This window comes from Cucumis melo, chromosome 2, assembly GCF_025177605.1.
Source record: "Cucumis melo cultivar AY chromosome 2, USDA_Cmelo_AY_1.0, whole genome shotgun sequence".
Taxonomy (NCBI): Eukaryota; Viridiplantae; Streptophyta; class Magnoliopsida; order Cucurbitales; family Cucurbitaceae; genus Cucumis; species Cucumis melo.
The window spans coordinates 9,393,138-9,413,396 of NC_066858.1; the positions used below are offsets into that span (position 1 = coordinate 9,393,138).

A 20,259-nucleotide genomic window follows, 5' to 3' on the forward strand; every position below is an offset into this window, starting at 1 on the left:
TCTAACTGATTTTGCTATAATTGCAATTTTTAAAAATTGTTCTAATACTTTCAATTTAATTGATATATTTGCAACTATCACTTTTGAAAAAGGGGTAAATGTGCATTATATGATGCATTTTTTTAAGCCAAAGGTTATTCTCTTGGGGTAAACTTTTTAGATCAAGTGACTTTTCTTTAAAGATTGTAACTAAATTCTTGAGGTTTTACATATAAATTAAGCAATGCCATCAAGACAAGAAATTATGTCGTTTTTATTAAATTAAGTAACAAATGTGAATTTGCATAACTACAAGGATTTAGGAAACTCCCGACGCCATAAAGCGTCAATCTTTGTACCCAAAGGCGTTGGGACAACCTCTCCCGATGTCTGACGCGCTGTCGGGAAGACTGTCGGTCGGAATGCGTCGAGGAAGTAATTACTGACGCGCAAACAGGACAGCATTAGGAATGCCTTATTTTCGACGTCGTCAATGTCGACGGGTGGTGGACGTTGTAGTGGTGTACTCCCGACGTTACCTCCGTGCGTCGAGCGTATATTTCTCCCGATGCGACGTCGTAGAAACTTTCCCCAACGCCTATTCCATGACATCGGGGAAATGGCCCAACGCCTTTTCCTTGGCATCGGGGAAATGGCCTTCTCCATGGCGTCGGAAGATTATTATATATATATATTATATATATATATATTAAATTATTTTATTTAAATTGGTTTTTTTATCGTGAGGTATTGTTTTGGGTTCCGATTCAAAAGACAACAAACAAAATTAACAACAAATTATTAATTAAAATAAAAAATTATCATTTATAAAATTAAGTACTAAATCTGAATGTACAAGAAAAATTACAAATTCTTTAAATTGTTTAAAACAATTACAAGAGAAGGAAAAAAACTACACTATCTCTTAATTATCGTCACGGACACCAAATTCAAAGAATTCTAAACCTATAAATGACATAAAAGTAAATTTAGATATATATCACCGACGAGAAATTAAACAAATTAAAAGTTGAAAAGTACGTACCCCAAGTGTTCACAATCCTCTTTATGTCTGACTCATTTCCTCAATCATCTTCCTCATTTCTTCCATTTGTCGAGCATGCACTTTCGATATTCTTTGATTAATCAATTAGCATTTTCAGGACTAGCTCTTAGTTCACTAACTTCTCTGGAGTTCATCTCTTGCTTATATGAAGAGGAAGAACTGGTAGCAGTACTCTTTCAAAACCCAACCAAGACCTTTTGAGTTGCCCAGTCGCCTACCCAAAACGGTCTCGCATATCTCATCCCCAGAACAATCGCCTACCAGGAGATCTTGGACCGGGTATGAGCAATGACATAAAGAAGTTTGACTCTTTCATGCATTTCTAAGGTGGCAAATTGTAAGGAATTAACACCAAGGCCACATACTGTATGAAATACTCAAATTCCTAAACGAATTAAACTCATCTGAAGTTTTCCCCAAACGAATGTTTCGTGAATCTAAAGAAAAATCAGAAAATTCACAATCAAAATGCTTCCATTCTTCTGCATCAGCTGGATGTCTCAACATATCCTCTATTTCAACTTATTTATCCTTATGTCATCTCATGTAAGACAAGCTTTCTTGCGATACAAGCAAACACTGTAATCTAGGTACCAACAAAAAGTGGCGCAATACCTTTTGTGAAAAGTTTTCCCTTTGTTAGGACTAACCTTGTATTTAGACTAACCACAAGTTGGACAATGTTTCAAATCTCCAAACTCCTTCCAGTACAATATACAGTCGTACTTACACATATGAGTAGTCTTGTATCCCAAGCCCAAGTCACACAATTTTTATTTGGCTTCGTAGAACGAACTAGGTATCGTAGTACTACACATCATAAACGCTGCTTTTACCAGTTCTAATAACGTATCGAAGGACTTGTTACTCCAACCGTTGAGAACCCTGACATGCATCCACTTAACCAAAAAGTTTAGGGAGGAAAATTTTGAACAATCGGGGTACAGCTCACTACATGCTTTATTCAATAACTCCTTAAATATGTTTATTGTCTCTTGTTTTACACCACTATTAAATGGCATGTCATTCTCCAAACCTTGCTCCATTCCTTCTTCGTGTTCAATCAGAGCTTGTAAATCATGAAGCATATCCAACATTTCATTTTCTTCAGCAAAAGGGTTACTGCTAGTTCCTTTATCAAAAGGGTAACCACGAGTTCCTTCATCAAATCTCTGTATACCTCTATGCAAGTTTACTGACTCTCCATGATACACCCAGTCTATATAGGATGGGGATATTCCAATTGTTAATAGATGTTACTCCCACCCTCTAATGAGTACCAAATTGAGTTTATACATCTCTTGCATAGTCACCTTGTTCATCGATAATTATCGACGTGATATTTTGCAATTAAGCTCTAAAAATTGGGACACTCCCTTTCTGTACTCAACTGAGAACTTATTTCTAAGTTTCATCCAACCCTTGTCCATCGTTAAAAGCCTTAAAACATAAATAGGTTTGATTAGTCTACTATTCCTCCTCTCAAATGCTCAAACTTACTCCATGAATAAGCTACAGCTCACAAGTACCTGATGTCAACTTTCACTACAGCTAAGTTTAAACTAATAAGGATACCATAACTGTAGGATAGCAAGAAAAACTTAACCTCATATTACTTGAATCTTTCCAAGCTACCTAACACTTCCAACAAATTATAAACTACTAAAGTCTACCATAACTGCAGAATACCTAAGACGAATCAATCAAAATGCATGCTTCAATCTTTACAATCTCTAACTAACACTTAATTCCAACAAACAAAGCATACTAATAGATTAAAAACTGAAGGCTACCATGACTGCAAGATAACCATAACTCCCCCATCTCAACAATTCCAAATATTTAAACTATTTCAACAATTTAATATTTTTCAATTTCAACAATTCAACAATTCAATAATTAAAAAATCCAACAATTTCAAATACAAACCTAACAATTTCAACCCTAAAACTCTAACAATCTCAACCCCAACATAAATTTCAACAATTTAAAACATAAACCTATAACAATTTCAATATTCATTTTATACATATAATTTCATTCCAAAACTTCAAATAATTTCAATACATTTAAACATAAATTTCAACAATTTCAACCCTAAACCTATACCAAATTTCAATATAAATTTTATACATAAAATTTTATTCCTAAACTTCAAAAAATTTCAATAAATAATTTCAATACGTTTAAACATGCATTTTAACAATTTAAACTCTATCCATGCAAACAATTTCAGTATACATTTAATTAACTTTAAAAAAAACAAATAGTTTATCGGAATATAGAGCAGCGACGACAGAATAGGACGATGAGCGAATGACGGTAAGTGGCAGATGACAAATGATGGATGGCAATGGGATACGACAATCTCTCTCTCTCTCTCTCTCAATTTCTAACTCTGTTTCATTTTGAGTTATGTGTTCTATGAACACAGAACTTAAATTTATAAGGGATCTCTCTACGCACATTGAAAACATTAAGAGAGCCCTACTAATCCTAACACCATAAGTGAAACATTGGGAATAGATTACCACATTCTTGATATTTTACTTATGGCATTGAGCATGAATCCCGCTAATCCCTACGAGTTTACATGGCATTAGGGAAAATTAAAATTATTATTTAAATGTTTCATTTTTCCTGACATGGTCAACATAAACGTCGAGAATGGTTACAAAGTCTTGACATGTGTATGGAGGACGTCAGGGAAAAAAAAATTAAATAATAATTTCCCTTTTCCCCGATGTTTGTATACCAGATGTCAGGAATAGTAACCAAATGCTCGACATAGGTGTGCATGGCTTTGAGCCAAAGGAAAATGATTATTTAAATGTTTCATTTTTCCCTCCATTTATGTGAATTGCGTCAGGGACGATAGGCAAGCCCAACGTGCTTGATACAACATCGAGAAAGATGACAATAACCGACCCATGGGAAACTGCATTGGCTCGAGAAATAAATTAATGCATTTTGGTGCATCGGGATAACCACGTTTTCTTGTAGCGCATCATGTAGCAAAATCTTTTAATACAATGAAGCCCTTATCACCTCTATTTAGTATATTGTAATTATGACAAAAACTATTGACAATATTCAGCAAATAAAAAACAAAACACATTAATTTATTTTTATAAATACCAAAATCACGCTTGTCTCTTCAACCGTTCTTCCTCTTTTCAATTTTGATTTCCTCTTTCCTCTTCCTCAAAAGTTTTTTTTATGCTGAAAAAATCCATTTTTCTAATTGTTGAATTTTATGTCCTAAAATTTATAGTTTGTAATCATATTATGTTTTTCAATAAAATTGAAGAATTAGAAGTGAAAATTGTATATTTTTGAAATCCAATAAACTAAGATCTCGAGGCTATCTTGTGTAAACTTGAACTTTATTTTTCGACATAAACATGACTTTGATCGACTCTCTATTGTATTGATTTTGTGATGAGACTTGGGTGGTTCATAATGTGTCATTGATTTAAGATCATTGCATATAAAATGTTCCTTATGAATCTCTTCATTATGCGTTCAAACATGATCATTGCATGTGAAATTTGCTCCAAATATTTCTATTCAATATATTGAAACTAAGTCCTTGTCATGGACAAGTTTGCTTATTACTTGTCCAAGTATAAGTGAATCATTAGGTTTATCTGAAAGATCCAGAGTCAAACACATGGAACTGATATCAAAGATTCGTCCAAGTCTTACTCATTAATTAGGTTGTATAAAATAATAACGAATAATGAATAAATGAATGTGAATTGAAGTATAACTACTTATATACTCTACGCATTCTGCAAAGGAGAACTAGATGGGTATGATATGGAGATGCGGACTAATTTGTTTGAGAAGGGGTGAAGGAATACGCATGACTAGGCCATTAGACCATGAAAGACTTGATGCGATATGACTCTTATAACTAGTTTATGATTAAGGCGAGCTCATTTTAGAGTCTTTATATGCCACACTTGTCCGCCTTTCGGGGTAGAAATGACTTAACTTAGCTATGCGAGATATATCTAGAAGAACTTACTTATAAAGCGTAAAAAGCACCGCAATTAAGGATAACAACCTCTCAACGGCTATTGCCCACACTTTTCCTTCTTTTAGGGTACAAATGATGGAAGTTATCTTGCCAAGGTGAAGTTTGTCTCCAAAACTCCTCCTGATGCGTGTTAGCCATATCCTTGTTACTTGTCCTCCGGGTAGTTGGCGATAAGCACTGGCTAGGTGATGAAAATAGCTCAACTAACGCAATAAGAGTTATAAGCAAAGCAACATATCAAGGACTTATCATAAGACTAAACTACAAAAGATGAATAGTAAAAAGATGTATGGATAGAAATGGTATAAACATATAATATATATTAAAGAATGTAGGCCTTCAGCCATTCTACAATATAAACAACATATATTACAAGGAATACAAAAAATGAAAAAGAAAGAGAATGGAAAATGTTCACAAGTTAGGGGAAGAGGAAAATTAACTTCCTTTCCTTCAAACTCTAAGCTCTTTTTCACAGCTTGGTCGAAGAAGAAGAAGACGACTTTTACAGGCAACGAAAAGGCTACTCATTTCTGCCACTCTCTAAACTCTGGCCTATTCAGGTACTTTGGTCGGAGGTTAGCATATGACTTTTACACACAGCCAACTCTTTAGCCTTTCCAAGTCTCCTTTGCTTGATGGTGATGGGGTTCTTCATATAGGCAACTTTCTACAAAAAACCTCTATTCTTTTGATCATGTCAGCGTTGAAAGCTGCTATTGTTAAGTCACATCATTCCTAGCTACCATTCTTGTTTTTAATGAACTGTCCTTGCGAATCGATGAAGCTTCTCGCCTAACATTTCTCTTTTCCAGATGGGCTCTTCTCGGGTAGCTCTTTTGTGGTATCCTCTGCGATTCACTAATCTCTTCTTTTTCTTTTATCCTGCGTTAAGACATTGAAATGTGGTAAAATAGGCATAGATGCTTATGTAAAGTGTATTTCTAAATACTTACGCTTTTTCAACATAATCATGTCGTTTTGATACACTTCTTCTACATTTTGACCTACTTATTCTATAAAAGAGGCTATAATAACTTGTATTTCTACAAGTTATCACACCCTCAAATTTATAATAATGCTTATCCTCAAGCATCTCTCTGTTTCATGCTTGTCCTCAAGCATAAATCCTCATAAAGGACTTACCTTCCTCCTTGCATTTCTAAACTTCTCAAAATGTGATCAAGTTTTATTGGTTATTCAAGGTTTACTCTTGTCGCGTACTTTTTGCTATGAAAATATTTCTAAGTTCAAAACGCAGTAAGCTTAATGCTCAAAACACCCTTGTTCATTCCCACATGAATCTTATTTTCAAAATTAGAATTGGCTAAAGTTTCCGAGCTCTGAATCCTTTTATTCGGTGAAAGAATGCTTTTTATTATACTTGCAAAAGGTTTTGCGTTGAGAGAAAAATCATAGGCACTTTATGAGTCTGTTTCTCTTCTCAACTCCAACTCTTATTGCCTCTTATTATTCAACTCTCTAAATTTTTAGTTTTAAAGCTTTGTTTCTTTTTTCCCCAAGAGGAGGCGACATAAGAGTTGTTATTTCAATTGAATAAATAAAGACGTTTATTTATTTTATTTTTTTGTATTTTTGGATCTATTTTAACTTTTGTTAAAACGCCTTATTTTTAAAACACCTTGATGGGATTTCCAAAAACTTTCCAAAGCTTTATCGCGAACCTTGCACACCCACAAGTTTAGAGGTGAGTGATGTCCACATTGCTAAAATCGAATTCAAAGAATTTTCATATAAAAATATTACAAAAGACGTTTGACGTAAAGCTTACTCGCCTAATAAACTTTAGAATTGTTTCCTAAGTAAATTTCCTTAACAAGTTAAATGCCTAAATAACAAATGAAACATTATTTCGCATATTTTATTTCATTGAAATTATCATTGAGATGAGAAAAAATTAAAGTCCTAAAATGCGGAGAGCTATACTTTCGACAAGAAAGACTAAACAGAAAATTCTAAAAGTTTCCCTATTTAAGTTAACGGTGGAGGAGGTGGTGGAATCTGGCGTTGTGGTTGCATTAGGGGTCTCGTCTAACTCTGTAGAACTTGTGGTGTTGGAATTTCAGTATAAACTAACTTATGTTGATGTTCCAGTAAGGTGTTGAATAGCACGTCGCATATTCCCGCCAATTTAGTTTAGTTAGTTGGGTTGGTGACAAGAGCTAAAGGATTTTTTCTTGTCGCTAAAGAAAGTTTTGGATTGTTTTGGAAAAGGTAGACTATTTGGATTTGAGGGTTGGACTTTTCAGATTTTAGGGGGAAGTTAGGGTTTTAGGTTTGTGGGAAGTTTGACAAATGTTGTCCTTGGAGGATTTTGGGTTGTAGGGAAGAGGTCAGGTTGGCTATATTTCTCTTCTTTCCTCTGGACCTTTGCGACAAGATTTCCTTAGAGTTCTTCGCCTTTTCTTTTTCGATCCTAAGGCTTCCTTCTCGTCTTGTTTCTCTTTTCCTTTATGAAGCGCTTTGCTTGATTTTCTTCTTTTCCCTTTGCCTCTTCTTGTGCCCGCAAGGACTTCTTTCATGCATTACACTATTCTTCTTCTTGCGTTTCGACACTTCCTCCTCCAATGAACTTGATTCTATTGCTTTCTTTCTCAAACCCTACCTCGACAGCTTCTTCCTCCCTTTTTCCTTCTCTCCTTCCTTGCCCAACCCTTTAGATTTAGCAACAGGTGAGAAAGTGCTTTCTAGTGGGAGAATTGTTACCTTTTCCTCACTTGGCTGTCTCGCTTTTTCTTCTTTCTTCTTTTCTTCTCCCACTTCTTCGTTACAATTTCTTTTATTTCTTTGTATCTTTTCACTTTCTTCTGCTCCTTCCTTTACAATTTCTTTTATTCCTCTCTTTTTCTCTCAATCTTCCCTAACCTTTCTCGTCCCTCTTCATCTTTTGTGGTATTTCTAAATACTAGGTTGAGAAGGTGGTTCAATTAGTTTTCAAACAGTCGGACCTTCACCCCGTTGATCGTAACTATTTTGTAGTGCTCCGACACAGGTTCGTTGGATGGTGAAAGCTCAACTGCTTCATTGGATGGCTTGGTTCGCCCTTTGGGACTTGAAAAATTTTTAGGGCTTCGGTAAGGGAAATACTCTCATTCATATAACTGAGAAAAGAAACAAATTCGATAGAAAGGAATAAATTAGAGTGAAACCAAAGAAGAACAACTAATGATTGGAGAAGATGGATGTTTGAAGCTTAGTGAAGCATTGCATTTGGTTAAAGGTTCAGAGTCAAGGTTTATGGGTGGTTTGTATAGACATGCTTAACTAGGATTAGAGGGTTGGTTATTGTACGGTTAACATCTTATCATAGCAAAGGTGGCGTGCAAACCTAACACAAACGGTTCAATGCTTGAGGTAAGGCATATTCATTACTTCTCGAAAGTTTAAGAACTTTTAAGCATGATGAAACATTTCATGCTCCCTATAAACCATAAACTCCACCATGCCTTACGAAATGATCAAGAATCATATTGCGTCTTTTCTAATAACTTGTAGGTTTCACGAGATAACTCACGCTCCCCTACTTGAGAAGAAGAATGTACAAATCTAAGGTACCAAAATTACTTACAAGTATCACATAATAACAAGTATAACATACAAAAAGAATGCAAAATTGAGGATACACATGCTAGAGAAGATAAAAAAAATGTATACATTATAGGTGTATCCTTGCGTTCAGGCTCTTTGGTGAGGAATGTTGTGCCTCATCACGTGATGCTCCTCATAGCTCTCTAGCCTTGTATTTTTCTCCTGAACTTTGTGAATCATTTGAAACATGGCTCTCTACATCTTGATTGCTCATCGCAATAGCCTATGCTCACAATCGATCGTTGCAATGCTCAAATGATCTTTCTTGGTCATTAATCGTGTAGTTAGTAAAGATATAGACTCACTAAATTATTTTCTTGGACACTTTCTTTGACGCCTTATTTTGGGTTCTTAAATTTCAATGGATTATGCATTTAAGATCTTAAGCGCTTCAGGATCTCAGCAGCATAGTCAAATTGAATTTAATTTATTCTCCTAAATCGCTTAATGTCTAAAAAATACACTCAAACTTGGGGCTGGTTCAACCAAGCAAAAATTACTCTAATACCTTAAACCTCTTCACGCATTCTTCGGCCGAACACACAATTCACAAAAGTTAAGCATTTTATCCTAAATCAAAGTAAAATCCTATTCCTAAGTTTGAAAATTTAGTTCGCCGGCAACGACGCCAAAAACTTGACAGACTCTCTGTTGTGTTTATTTTGTGATGAGGCTTGTGTGGTTCATAATGTTTCATTGATTCATGATCATTGCATATAAAATACTCCATGTAAATCTCTTCATTATGTGTTCAGACATGATCATTGCATTCAAAAGGCTCCCAATGTCTCTATTCAACATATTGAAACTAAGTCCTTGTCCTATACAAGTTTTCCTATTACTTGCCCAAATATAAGTGAAACATTAGGTTTGTCTGGATGATCTAGAGTCAAACATAGGGAACTAATATCAGAGATTAGTCTAAGATTTACTCATCAATTAGGCGGTATAAAAGAATAATAAATAATGAATAAATGAAAGTGAACTGAACTAAAACTAGTTATGTACTCTAAAGATTTTGTAAAGGGGAACTAGATGAATGTGATGTAACGACCCAACTCTTTATTCTAAGCTGAGGTCATTACTAAAAAGAAGCAATAATAAGAGACACTTTCTTGAAAGTAGGAAGACTAAATTTTCATTAAAAACATAATACTGAAACACTGATGACGCAGAAGCAAAACTGAGTCCCCATATGGCATGTCATGGATCTTTCTCTGTCGCTCGCCAGCTTTCCTCTATCTTTACCTTTACCTGAAATATTAAACATAGAAAGAGTGAGTATAAACGTATACTCAGTAAGAGACCTACTACTAGTCTCGCTAGGTGTCTGTTAACTTCCCATTAGAGTCTTGTAAAGAAGTACCTCTGAACTGGCACGTTCCCGAACACGTGCAATCTGTGATCCCATAGGAACAAATCTGGTCTTCGATGAACCCAAAGGAACACCTAGGACAATCTAGTCTTTAGTGTACCTAAAGGAAACACTAAGACAATTCAGTTGTGAGTGACCTCGTCGAGTCACTCGTAATCATGACTATGTCAATATCAATGTCATAATGGACTGGTAATCCCGTCGGACTACACAGTCATAAAAAAGGTGGTGATTCCAAGGGACATCCATGTGGGTACGACTGTAATAGACAAAGTTAACAGAACGTCCATCCATAGCATGTAGCATATCATAAACATCGTAAACATCATAAGCAAGACATGAATATCAATCTTAATGTCCTTAATCATGTGATTAATATATCATGCATCATCATCAACATCAACAGTCATCATCATCAACATACTACCAGTCATAAACATAATATCAGTCATCATCATCAGTCATCCATAAAATGACAGTCATTATCAATAGCATCAAGTTATGCATTTTAGCTACCATCAATGCATAATCATAATTACATGCAATCTCTTAAATTTAGTTCGAAAGTCTAGTAAGAGAATCTCTTACCTGGAGATTTTAGCCAAAACAAAGTACTCCCTAGCTGACAGTAAAAATTCAGTATCTTACTTAATGAACTTAGCATGTGTATTCAAATTAATTAACTTTCTAAAAAATTTGGGTTGAAACCAATTCAACCTTCATTGGGAAAAATCCAAGGTTTAAATCTTAAAAAATTAGCCAATTGAATCTTTAAAAAACCCCAAATAGATCCAAAGTTAAATTAACAAAATATTAATTTAATTTCATTAGCTTACCAAGGTTATTCAAATGGAGGTTGAAAAATTCTCTTATTCTTGATATTAAAATTCATCACTTCAAATGCTCGGGATAGTTGCAAATGTAGCAATTATATACAAAATAATTAAGTATATAGCAACATTTTAAAAAAATTACAAATATAGCAAAATCTGTCAAAATCTATCAATGATAGGAGTCTATCACCGATAGACCATGTAGCAAATGTTGGTCTATCACTAATAAACCATAAGAGTCTATCAACGATAGAAGTGTATCACTGATAAGTTTTGCTATATTTGCAATTTTTTAAAAATATTGCTACATACTTAATAATTATTCTAAAAATTGCTACCTATTATAATTACCCCAAATGCTCAAGCTTTCCAAAAAGACCAATCTTAACTAAAACTTTCCAATGCTATTTATAGACCCAAATAATAACAATAATATTTATTATTATTATTTCATTTTCCTATATATATATATATATAATACCAAAAATATACATATATTTTTATTCTCATTATATTTCTTCAATAAATGCTTAAATGCACAAAAACTTAGGCATTTATAACCATTAAAAATAATAATAATAATACTTCTTTATTATTATTATTTTTCTCTCACCAAAATCTATAATGAACAAATATATTAATTTAAACCATTATTCTCTCTTCTAAATAAATATATATTTTCTCGTCCAATCAAATCAATCATCTCCCTCCTCATGGATTATCTTCTTTTCCAAATAAATCACTCATAAAATTTCATTATAAATTATCTTAACCCAACCATAACAACTCCACTCTATAATCAATATTTATCTTTCTACAGAATAATTAATTATCTTTCACAATAATTAATTATTATTTATCTTTATCTAGAATAATTAATTATTATTTATCTTTCTCTAAAATAATTAATTATCTTCCACAATAATTAATTATTATTTATCTTTCTCCAAAATAATTAATTATCTTTCACAATAATTAATTATTATTTATCTTTTTCCAAAATAATTATCCTTTTACAAATAATTATATTTTTCCAAAATATAATTGGTTTATTTTTTCTCCCTTACTAAATATTCTTTCTCCAAAATACACTTATTTTTTCTTTAAATAATTATATTTCAACAAATATAATTATCTTTTCTTTTCACATAATAATTATATATATATTTCCACATATACATATAATTATCAAATCTCCAACAAACTTTCACCCCACAATTTAATTAAATAACATTCATAATTATTTAATTTAATTCAACATAAACAACACTAAAAATCCACAACTTTACTTAATCCTCGTAACATACCATTTAATCAAAATCTCAACAAACACCACATGCCAAAACCTCTAATTAATTAAATATTCATTCAAGAAATATTTAATTAATTTCAATTCCCACAAAAATCAAATAATTTTCATTAAATAAATTCAAAATAACGCCCAATAAATTAAATATAATTAAACAAAATTATCTTAACTTTGGGGGCGTTACAATCTTCCCTCCTTTAAGAAATTTTCGTCCTCGAAAGTTCTAATCTTTGAACAACTTGGGATACTTGGCTCTCATGTCTTAATTAATAATAATTTCAACCAAACTCCATAATCTTTAATCAAATATACACACCCATGTATATATATTTAATTAATCCATCACATTACACCAAATAAATTTCTTAACTTCCAATTCCACTTAATGTAATACCCATTATAAGTTCCTTAAATTTATGAGGTGTCACATGTGACATGGAGATCCGAACTGACTTGTATAAGAAGGGGTAAAGGAATGTCTATGCATGACTAGGCAATTAGACCATGAAAGGCTTAATGCGATATGACTCTCATAACTAGTTTATGATTAAAGCGAGCTCTTCCCAGAGTCTTTATACGCCACACTTGTCCGTATTTTGGGGTACAAATGACTCAACCTAGTTATGCGAGATATATCTAGAAAAATTTACTTATAAAGTGTATAGAACTTCGCAATTAAGGACAAAAATGTCTCGACGCCTATTGTCCACACTTGTTCTCCTTTCTGGGTACAAATGATGGAAGTTATCTTGCCAAGGTGGAGCTTGTCTTCAAACTCCTTCTGATGCGCTTAGCCATATCCTTTCTACTTGCCCTCTCGGATAGTTGACGATAAGCAATGGCCAGGTGATGAAACTAGCTCAACTAACGCAATAAGAGTTATAAGAAAAGATGCTTATCAAGAACTTACCTATCAAGTATAATTATACCTAACGCTTAAAAATTGTTAAGTAAGCCTCCCTTATTCTTGACACTAGATTACTTGACGCATTGAAAAGCATCAAGTAAACAAATACTTGACAGGTAAACAATGTCAAGTAAACTCAGTTTTGTAGTAGTATATTTACAACACACGAATTGACCATTTTCACTCATAAACCCTAAACTCTTCACATGGTCGCCATGTGGCCTTAAATCCTTAATCTTATAACTAAAATCACTTTTATTAACATGTCAGCATGTTTTAGTACACAATAAGGGTAAACGATCGATTAAGATCATGTAATAATCTACACAATATTGTAATATTTGGCAATCTAAACGATCTTTCATTTACATGTAAACCATCGTATCGTCTAAAGTAAATGATCGAGTTGTTAAACTTACACGATCATTCTAGTAAATCTAAACGATCCTGTTATACGTTTTACATGATGGTAATACATGTTAAACGATCATGTAGTTAAGTCAAAACGATCTTAGAGTAGTCTAAACGATGTTGTCATTACATATAAACTCTAAACGATCTTATCATGGCATGTAAACGATCATTTAATAACATTTAAAAGATTGATTTGTTAGTCATAAACGATTCTGTAGTGTTGTATAAATGATCATTTAGGTAAGTAAACGATCTGGTAATAAAATCCAAATGATCTCGAAACAACATAGACAAATGTTTATGTTCATTATTTTAAACGGGTTTTTTACAATATGTATGCGATGTTGTTATAGAAGTTAAACGATCATGTTGTTAATTGAAAATGTTTACATGTATTTCAATAAGTGTAATACAGAGAAATATACAAAAGTGTTTACATTTGTTGTAAATGTTATTACATGTACAATATATATCGAAAAAATGTAAATGTTTGTCGTTGAATCTTGATCTGGAAGCTTGTAAAATACTAGATGTTTTTTAAACAGAAACACATAATTTTTCAAGTCGTTATCTTCCTTTGTTAAAGCTATCTTTCATTCATTTCCATCTAGATTTGGAGGTGTAAATGTTCATAGACAAAATGTGTGTAAAGTTTTCACCATCGAAAAAGGTGTACGTGCACTTCAACTAGGAAAACAGAAGTTTTGATTCCTTATCTTCCCTTCTTAAACCCACATTCCATTCATTTCCATCTAGATCTAGAAGCTTGTAACCCATCTTGTTGGGATAAATATTGATCCATAGCTTATTCTCAACCCATATCATGCATGTGTTCATTATTTTGATATTTCTATGCACAATATGAAAGTAGGCTCCAATACAAACCCAACGTAACAAATATCACTTAAAACGGAGTTCAAACGAAGGAGAACGATCAATTTGAAGTTTAGAGGCAAATTAGTAAATATTCGAAAAGTCGTGACACGTGTCAGCCATCCACATGCACAAAACAACGCATACATCACAAGTTCGAATCTCAAGCGCTGCATTATTTTCCAAATTTTAAAGCCAAAATGATGTCGTTTTGACCATCTTCACTGCCTTAAACGTCAATGGTTCGAACTCCAGCCGACACAAAATAAATATGGAATTATTCAAAATCCATTCGCACGCTTCTTCTTCCATCCGCCCACCTATCAGCGTGTGCCACGTGCTGCCTTCTGAAGCTGCATGCCTCTCCATCAATCATTACAGCAAGCATGAGTCATCCTATTCAAGATCACACAGCATGAAAAAGACATTGTATTGCAGATCACATAACAAGGATAAGGCATCCACACCAAAATATACAATAGGTGTGAGGCATTATATCGTATAGAGTACAAAGATTATTCAATTTCAACCTTTATTAGTTCTCATACATTCTCCAGGACACAACGTTTCATCACATCATTTCAGTGGTACGATAAATTCTATTCGTTTGTAAGTCATATGTATTTTAAGAATTTGAAAACATGAGGAAAATCATATAATTCATGGTCTTAATACAAATACATTTCAGGATTCAAACACATTTTAGAGATCTTTTTTAATTTGGAAACATTTGTAAGAAGAACCACTCACAGTCAACTAACTTCTTAGCCTAGCTTCCTCGACCAAAAGTTTCTTTTGCACTTTTCTGCAATTCTTGTCAAAGTTAGGCTTGTTTTGGACCTCTGAAAACCTCAAAAAATTTCTTAATTATCTCTTAAGTGAGCTTAAGGTAAAAGAAACTTAAAACAGATCTAAATTCCTCTATTTATAGGTCTCTTTAATGAGTTCTCCCATGTCGGAATGATTAACTTTGTCAGCGGAAGAAAGTGGTCCAATCTAGAATTTCCACGCATCTTTGCCTAGCCCTTATCTTGAATTTGGATTGCCAGTGGGGTCGAATCAATCGTCGGCCTACTGACTTTAGGATCACATCATTGTTCCTAGGTGAATTATCTCCAACTAGCCCAGTTGTTCGCTGCGTACCCTCTTTGTATAGTGACCTTTCATCGCATAATTCTTTCGGGAAACACATTTTACTGTCATAAATCTTTTTGTACAACATCCCTACTGTAGGACCTTTATTGCGTTGGTGGTACACAATCAAGGTCTCACAAAAGTACAACAACTTGTCCATTCAAAACTAACGATAAGGTTATATTCAAACTATTTTAAATTGCAAAAAATGCCCCTAAACTTTGAAGTTTGTATCAAAAATACCCATAAACTTTTAAAAGTTTCAATAATGTCCTTAAACTTTTAGAAAATGTTCAAACATATCTTTATCGTTAGTTTTAGATGGAAGCCATTAAAATTTTGTTTAAAAAGGTACCCCAAACTATTGAAAAACTTGAGCTTAAAAAAAATTAAAAAAATACTCTCATTAATCCAAATTTTACACCATTTTTCTCACAAACCAAAATAAAAACATAAATTTTAAGTTAGAATCAATCTTAAATTATTTGACTAGCAACATATGGTGACAGATCACGAACACAACAAATCTATGTAGTTATTGTTGTAACTAACATACAATGAGTTGTCAAATAAAAAATGTATTTGACTATCAATACACAGAGTTAGTCTGATAAATCTATTGGTGTAAGATTTTTTTTGTTTAACTAATTATTGTTTCTGTACGTTTTAAGGAGAAATCTTTATTTTGGAACATTGTAAGATTTTGTAGAATTAGATGTTTTCAGCGAGGTTTAAAATATCGATGTTGATGGATATAACAAAGTTCTAATTTTATAGAAATTTTGATCTCGATGAATATTTATGGAAAAATTATAATAAAATTCAAAAAATAAATTTAAATGATTAAATAAATATTTTATTATTTTCAAATAAGTAAACATGTCAATTATTTACATTATATTATATTACATTAACGTCATTTTGATCTTTATTTATTGTAATTCATGGATTTTTTTTAAGATGCAATGGATATATTAAATTGAATGCATGGAAATGTGAAAATATCACTAAATATTGACATATGGATGAAAATTTAAAACTAAGGTTCTAATTTAAAATTTTAGTTTTTATTTTTAGTATTTAGAAAATTGATATAAAAATTAGATTAATGATAGAATTTCTTTTATATGCTGTGAGTTTAAGAATATTTATAAAACTTTACCAAACAAAGATGGTTTTGTGTTCAAAACTAACCTTTTTTTTCAAAAGTTTAAAAGAACTTCTAAGACTTTGTTATTTTTGACACATGCTATTTTAGGGACATTGTTAATAATCCAGCCTTACATTTTTTAACATGGATATGTTGTATAATTTAGCATAAAATAAACAAAGAGTGCCTTGCTTCGATAGGCGTTGAATCCCGGCGTGAAGTCCGTTTTTTCAATCGGATCTATGTCGACTTCGATGAGAAGACGCATGTGGTGAGCTAGTCGGATACTACTATTACAACTATTGGATTTTCTTCCTCGATCGGTTTTTAATTCTGTAATAATCGGTGTCGGAATTGGCGAACTTGGCATACAAGGTTGCATTTCGTTGTTGGACTGTTATGAGTAGATTAATCCATGAGTCAATAGCCCATGGCAGCACCAAATCATTTAACTCTCTCGTAAGTCGTCTTTCTTCTCAAGGTGCTCACCATCAAGTTCTGCAAACCTATATTTCTATGCAAAAAACCCACACCCCATCAGATGCTTACACTTTTCCCAGCCTCTTCAAAGCTTGTACCAATTTGAACTTATTTTCACATGGCCTCTCACTTCATCAATCTGTCGTCGTTAATGGGCTCTCTCATGATTCCTATATTGGGTCTTCGCTCATCACTTTTTATGCCAAATTCGGGTGCATTCATCTTGGTCGCAAGGTGTTTGATACAATGCTCAAAAGAAATGTTGTTCCTTGGACCACCATAATTGGGTCTTATTCACGGGAAGGGGACATTGATATTGCTTTCTCGATGTTCAAACAAATGCGGGAGAGTGGTATTCAGCCCACTTCTGTCACCTTGTTGAGTCTGCTTCCTGGTATTTCAAAGCTTCCCCTTCTTCTTTGTTTGCATTGTTTGATTTTTTTATATGGTTTTGAGTCAGACTTAGCTTTATCGAACTCCATGGTGAATATGTATGGTAAATGTGGCAGAATTGCTGATGCAAGAAGTTTGTTTGAGTCAATTGATTACAGAGACATAGTTTCTTGGAATTCACTATTGTCGGCCTATTCGAAAATTGGAGCCACAGAAGAAATATTGCAGCTTGTACAAGCAATGAAGATTGAAGATATCAAACCTGACAAGCAGACTTTTTGCTCGGCTTTGTCTGCTTCTGCTATAAAGGGTGATCTTCGACTTGGTAAGTTAGTGCATGGTCTGATGCTCAAAGATGGGTTAAATATAGATCAACATGTAGAGTCGGCACTCGTAGTTTTATACTTGAGATGTAGATGTTTGGATCTCGCCCATAAAGTTTTCAAATCAACTACTGAAAAGGACGTGGTCATGTGGACAGCAATGATATCAGGACTTGTTCAGAACGATTGTGCTGACAAGGCATTGGGGGTCTTTTATCAAATGATCGAATCAAATGTCCAGCCGAGTACTGCTACCTTAGCTAGTGCTCTTGCAGCCTGTGCTCAACTTGGTTGTTGTGATATTGGTGCCTCAATTCATGGTTACGTATTAAGGCAAGGAATAATGCTAGACATCCCTGCTCAAAACTCACTTGTCACCATGTATGCAAAGTGTAATAAGCTGCAGCAAAGTTGTTCAATTTTTAATAAGATGGTTGAAAAGGACGTAGTTTCTTGGAATGCAATTGTCGCTGGAAATGCTAAAAATGGTTATTTAAGCAAGGCTATCTTTTTCTTCAATGAAATGAGAACAAGCTTTCAAAGGCCCGACTCCATAACAGTGACCTCACTTCTTCAAGCTTGTGGTTCTGCTGGCGCACTTTGCCAGGGAAAGTGGATTCACAACTTTGTTCTTAGAAGTTCCCTTATCCCGTGCATTATGACTGAAACAGCTCTAGTTGACATGTACTTCAAGTGCGGAAATTTAGAGAACGCTCAGAAGTGTTTTGATTGTATGTCACAACGAGATCTTGTAGCATGGAGCACCCTTATTGTTGGATATGGTTTTAATGGAAAAGGCGAAATTGCTTTGAGAAAATATTCAGAGTTTCTTGGCGCAGGGATGGAACCAAATCATGTTATTTTCATTTCAGTTCTTTCTGCTTGTAGTCATAGTGGGCTTATTAGCCAAGGTTTGAGTATATACGAGTCAATGACTAAAGATTTTAGAATGCCACCAAATCTTGAGCATCGAGCTTGCGTCGTCGACCTTCTAAGTCGAGCTGGAAAGGTTGATGAAGCATATAGCTTCTATAAAATGATGTTTAAAGAACCCTCGATGGTTGTTTTAGGCACACTCCTTGATGCTTGTCGGGTGAATGGCAGTGTTGAACTTGGAAAGGTTATTGCTAGAGATATGTTTGAATTAAAGCCTGTGGATCCTGGAAACTTTGTGCAACTTGCCAATAGTTATGCATCCATGAATAGATGGGATGGAGTGGAGAAGGCATGGACTCAAATGAGATCTCTTGGCCTGAAAAAGTATCCAGGATGGAGTTCTATTGAGCTTCATGGAACCACTTTTACATTTTTTGCTGCTCACAATTCTCATCCTAAGATTGAAAAAATAATCTTGACGGTGAAAGCATTGAGCAAGGATATCAGAAATTTGTATATTAAAAATGAGATTTGTGAGGATTTTGTTGAAAATTTATGAGATGCAGTTTCTCCTCCCTTACTTTCGTTAAAAATAAGATGCATAGAATTGCTTGAGCTACCAGAAGAGTATGTTTGGAATGGTATTGGTTGTGTACTACTTACCATGGTTTTCTATTGCATTTCTTGTTTGTCCAACAGGGAAAAAAAGTGAATTTATTTCTTTACCATCTCTATGTCTAAAGAAAGAAGTAAGAAATGAGAAGGCTTGAATTCTTAGCTAAGGTGCATTTATAAATTGTTGCTTCAACTTGTAATTGTAACGACCCGAGCTTTTAAACTACGTAAGGTCATTAAACTTTTTTGAAAAGAGGAAAGCTAAAATTTTTTATAAAATTAATATCAAATAAATATTCGAAAGATATAAAATTTATAAATTCAATGCTGTAAAAACATGACTCGCTTAGGTTCTAATAATTCTTTAAATAAAAAAAAGTTAAACAACTAGGATCAAAATTTAATTGAAAATGTCTAGAAACAAAATACTATTGAGTTCCCATATGACATGTTACGGATCCTTCTTGTCACTTGCCAGCTTTCCACATCCTCAACCTTTCGCCTAAAATATTAAATATGGAAAAGAATGTGTATAAAATATATCTAGTAAGGGACTCACTACTGGTCTCGCTAGGTGATCACGACATCCAATGGAGCACACCCGAGCAAGTGAGATGTACTAACACCCCTAATCGTGCACTAGTTGTGCGAGTGATCGTAGATACACGCTGAGCGAGTGAGACCTACGAACACCCATAATCGTGCAAGTAATCTCATAATCGTGCGAGTGATCGTAAGTACACACTCTTAAACATGTCTCTGATATGTAGGAACACCCCTACTCGTGCAAGTGATCATAAGTACACACTCCTAAACATGTCTGTGATACGTAGGTACACAAATCGTACAAGTGGTCTCATCGGAACACCCTTAGTCAT

The 20,259-nt window shown here is 33.7% G+C and overlaps 1 protein-coding gene across 1 annotated transcript; it reads left to right on the top strand.

The window, feature by feature from the left end:
• Nucleotides 1-16,799: 16,799 nt before the first annotated feature.
• LOC103487188 (pentatricopeptide repeat-containing protein At4g04370) lies at nucleotides 16,800-19,342 on the top strand. Its single transcript, XM_017044297.2, has one exon. The coding sequence runs from the start codon at nucleotides 17,094-17,096 to the stop codon at nucleotides 19,323-19,325; it is 2,232 nt and encodes a 743-aa protein (XP_016899786.2). The 5' UTR covers nucleotides 16,800-17,093; the 3' UTR covers nucleotides 19,326-19,342.
• The last annotated feature ends 917 nt before the right edge of the window (nucleotides 19,343-20,259 follow it).